The sequence below is a fragment of the Lactuca serriola genome, chromosome 4 (assembly GCF_051521515.1).
Source record: "Lactuca serriola cultivar US96UC23 chromosome 4, Lser_US96UC23_V15, whole genome shotgun sequence".
In the NCBI taxonomy this organism is placed as follows: Eukaryota; Viridiplantae; Streptophyta; class Magnoliopsida; order Asterales; family Asteraceae; genus Lactuca; species Lactuca serriola.
Window position 1 is genome coordinate 350924493 of NC_136411.1, and position 4848 is coordinate 350929340.

The 4848-nt window shown below is 39.7% G+C and overlaps 1 protein-coding gene across 1 annotated transcript; it reads left to right on the plus strand.

The window, feature by feature from the left end:
- The first annotated feature begins 743 nt into the window (after nucleotides 1–743).
- On the plus strand, nucleotides 744–2243 carry LOC145099672 (uncharacterized). The gene has a single exon (XM_079037205.1). It carries the CDS (start codon nucleotides 744–746, stop codon nucleotides 2241–2243), a length of 1500 nt encoding a protein of 499 aa, XP_078893331.1.
- The last annotated feature ends 2605 nt before the right edge of the window (nucleotides 2244–4848 follow it).

Consider the following 4848-nt stretch of genomic DNA (forward strand, 5'->3'; position numbering starts at 1 on the left):
GCAAGTTCTATCCCACCTCTCGGATATCAAGTCAAAGAAGTGACATTTTGGGGATTCGTCAAGGGGAAAATGAAACATTTCATGATTTTTGGGAGCGTTTCAACAATTTGTGTACAAGTTGTCCTCAACACAATATACCCGAACAACTACTTCTTCAACAATTTTATGAGGGTATGAATGAAAAAGATCAGAGGATGATTGATGCTTCAAGTGGTGGTGACATCTTCAACAAAACCCCTCATGAAATCCAATTACTTTTTGGTACCATTTCTCAAAATCAAAGGAATTTTGGGACTCGAAATGACATGAAGAGAAATGCTACACAAGTGGTTGGTGAATTTAGCAACAGTCAACACATGGAATCAAAGCTCTTGGATTTGACTAATGTGTTAAGTCAAATGGTGGTGGGAAGTTGTCAACAATTGATGGTATGTGGTATTTGTGCAATGACAGTCCATTATACGGATAAGTGTCCCAGACTTGGAAGTGAACTGGAAGATGTGAATGCAATGGGCGGATATCAAGGTCAACCAAGACCCATGGGATTTCAAAACAATTTCAACCCAAATTGGAGGAATAACCAAAACAACCCTTATCCACCAAAGCAAATTCCACCAAATCTTTTGATGAGACCCCAACATCCACAATACCAATCCCAAAAACCTCCATATCCACAAAATTCCTATAACCCTCCAAATTATCAACAACCTCCACAACAAGGCCAATAAAGTGATACCCATCAAATGAGCCTTCAAGAACTTGTCACTTCTCTTGCTCAAAGTCAAACCCAATTTCAACAAGAAACCAAGAATACTTTCTCCAACATTCAAGCACAAATTGGAGACTTGGCAACCACTCTCAACAAGATAGAACAAAAGGGTAAACTTCCATCACAAACCGAGAGGAACCCAAATGTGAGTGCCATCACCTTGCGAAGTGGGAAAACACTTGGAGAAAGTCAACCTAAAAGAGTTTCAAGAGAAGACGAAGATGAAGTGATCATTGTGGAACCTCCAAAAGTTGTAGTTCCTCCAAAGGAACCGGTTGTGCCAAATGTTGATAAACCCGATCCTTCCAACAAATCCATCAAACCATTGGTCATACCACCACCTTTTCCATCCTGGTTGGCTTCATCAAAGAAACAACAAGAAGAGAAAGAGTTTCTTGAGACTTTCCGCAAGGTTCAACTCAACATTTCACTATTGGATGCCATTAAGCAAATCCCACGTTACGCCAAATTTCTTAAGGATTTGTGCACCAACAAGAGAAAATTCAAGACAAATGAGAAGATTCAAGTCAATGAAAATGTATCTGCGGTCATCCAAAAGAAGCTTCCACCCAAATGCAAAGACCCGAGAATGTTAGCTATACCTTGTACCATTGGTGATCTACATGTTGAAAGTGCCATGCTAGATCTTGGAGACTCAATCAATGTCATGCCATACTCGGTTTTTCAATCTCTCAATGTTGGACCTTTGGAAGAAACCGGAGTCATCATTCAATTAGCGGACAAGTCAAGTGTATTTCCAAGAGGAGTGTTGGAGGATGTGTTAGTACAAGTTAATCAACTTGTTTTTCCGGCGGATTTTTATGTCATTGATCTTGAAGAGAAGACTCCTTCCAAATCATCTATGATCCTCCTTGGAAGACCTTTCATGCATACCGCACACACAATCATTGATGTCCATAAAGGAAAGATAACTATGGAGTTTGATGGAGAAACCATTCACTTCAACATCTTTGAAGCAATGAGGTACCCTAGCAACATTTCTCCATTGTATCGGGTTGATGTGATTGAGCGAATAAACGAGATAAGCCCTAATGTATGCACAAACAAGATACTCATGGCAGATGATTGTAATCCTAAGAGGGAACCTCAAAGAAGATTGAATCATCTAATGATGGAAGTGATCAAGAAGAAGATAATTAAAAGGTTCAAGAGGTGCAAAGAGAAGAAAAATGCATTTCATGACAAGCACATAACCCAAAAACACTTTATCCCGGGTCAAAAAGTTCTTCTTTATCATTCACGCTTAAAGCTATTCCCGGTAAAGTTGCGATCTCGATGGCACGAACCTTTTATTTTTATAAAAGTGTTTGATCACGGTGCGGTTGAAATTAAGATTTTGGAAACGAATCAAATATTCAAAGTGAATGGGCATCGCTTTAAACCATTTTATGAAGGCTTTGACACAGGAGAATTTGACAACATAACATTGGAAAATCCGAATTACAAAGGTTGACGGAAGCGAAGCTATGTCTTGGCAAAGACGTTAAATAAATGCATTGTAAATAAATAATCTCCACTTGAAGTTTTGGGTGTTTCTAAACTTGAAGTTGGCCTAAAAATAAGCATATAGAAGTCTTCTAGTGATTTTGGTGAAGTTTGAAAAATTCCAAAAATTTGACTTTTATGCGGGTACCCGTGCAGATTTTGCGCGACCGACCCCAACCGCGCAGGTCCCGAGATCCAAATTACACCAACATGGGGTACTCTCTGATTGTTGCATGTGGGTGCCCGCCCAGCCGTTGCGCGACCGACCCCCAGCCGTGCAGATTCCGAGTTCCAAATTACCCCAACATGGGATGTATTCTGACATGTGCGCGCGGCTGCCCCCCACCCGCGTAAAGTTTGCGAGGGTACCCGCGTAAATATGTCATTTCATAAGAAAATTTCGAGCCATTTCATATGCATCCTTTGCGCAACCAAGCTTTCATCCATGTGTATTTAGGCGGCCAAGAACTCTATCCAAGCATCATTATGCGACCCATGGGTTGCTTCCATACTGTCCTCGCGTGCCTCCTCCACCTTGATCCCGGTATGATCCTTCCTTACTCTCATCCTAAGGATTGAGGACAATGCTTAATTTTAAGCTTGGGGTGAGGTATTTCTTATCTTTTGTTTTTATTGCATTTAGGTTATATATAGTTCCATTTAGAGTAAGTCATTTAGGTCATTCACAAAAATTGCATAAAAAATTAAAAAAAAAAATTGCATATTTTGGTTCTTTCTTTTCTAATTTTCATACTTTTTAGATGCATTCTAGTTTAAGTTCATGCATTTTTGTTCTCTCTTGTCTTCTCATCCCTATAGGTACCATAGCGCCGAGTCATAAGTATTGAATCATAGATTGGTCCCGGGTCTTGATATGAAATTCCTTGTATTTGATAAATGGGACACGTTTTGAGCCTCACAGACCACTTTGAGACCGCTTGTGTGGGGGTCAGATGCAGGTAGCTTGATTTGGTCTAGGTGCGAAGGGATGTGGTTGGTCATGCCAATGTGTGCGAGAAAAGACTAGCCCGATAAGGTATTTTGAAGACATTGAAGATATTGAAGACTCACATCTTGGTTTTGGAGGGAGTACCCCTTAGTACTCCCGAGTCTCGTCCAAGCCTTGCTTAGTTAGATTCTCACTGCCTTTTTAGGATAGGTTATCATTTTTCTAGGGGTCTAGTGTAGATAGTTAGATAGATTTTGTTTATCACACCTTGCATTGAGGTGCTTAATGAACTTTGAAGTGAGTCCCCCAATTCACATCTTTTGGGACCAAGTCTTTTCGGTAACACCCATTTTTGAGTCATTCCCCACCCTTTTTAGTTGATTTTGGCACATTGTCAATGATCATTAGGTCTTATGTTACTTGGTGAAATTCCTTAGACCTTCCAAGAAGTAACACAAAGAATGAAGAAATTTGAAAAAGTGAAGAAAATAAGAGCCTATTAAAGATGATTCAAGAAAAGCAACAAAAACAAAGAAGAAAAATGAAGAAAAAAGAGCAACACAAAAAGAAGAACAAGACTCCAAGTTCAAGACTTATGTTATATATCTAGTTTGTATGAAAAAAAAAAATTGGATGTCAAGCCGCAAATGTGATTGAAGACCCAATAACAGAAGTTCAAGACTGAAGATTTAGGTTGTTAGGTTTAGATTTAGGTTAAGTAGAGTTTTTATTATTTTATTTTATTTTTTGACTTTTGGTGAGAAAAGGCCCCGACGATGAGACGGTAGACTGTAAAGGACAGTACAAGGGAGAAGCCTCTGAAACCGGATGTTTGCCCGGAGGCCGTGCTGCAAAACCCTATTTCGTTATTATACACTTTGGCCTGACAAATGTAGGAATCATAGTGTGTGAAGAGGCGCCTTTCCTTCATGCACTATGGTCTACATTGGTGATTTAAAGTGCCCCCACTGGGCGCATCTCTGTTTCCTTTGTCACCGCGACCGCATCTAGCCGTGATCTATTCTCCCATCAAGTGGTTGAGAATGTGGTTTATGGCTCTAAAGCGGGGAACATTTTGAAGATGCGTAGGGTCCATGAAGGACTAATTCTGACCATGCTGACTGATGTTGACCAAGTTCTATGGTATCTTTCTTTTTCCTTTTTAGATAGTTCATCCCGAGCTCATTTTTAGTCTTTTTCTAACTTGAGGACAAGTTAGGTTTAAGCTTGGGGTGATTTGATAGCTTATTTTATTTCCTTATTTTATTAGTTTATTTTTAGAGTTTTAGATCTCTTTATCATTAATGCATTGTAATTTATTTATTTTTCTTTAGTATGGATCATATCAGGTGCTTGTTATGTTGCATGAGATATTTTGTAGGTTTCTCGGTGCTTGTTGCGGTGGCGGGTTGATTGGAGACGGGCTTAGTGGGCTCCCGAGGCATTATTGGGCTTGGCGGAATCAAAGAAGAAGAATTGGGCTTTGAAAGTTATTGGCTTGGATTATTTGGGCTTGTGAAGATGGATCATAAATTTCTAATTTTGGGCTTGGAGCATCCATTTGGTGGCTAAATGATGATTGGTGCATTTCAAATTACATGGACAAGGGAGGGGGGACCAAAGG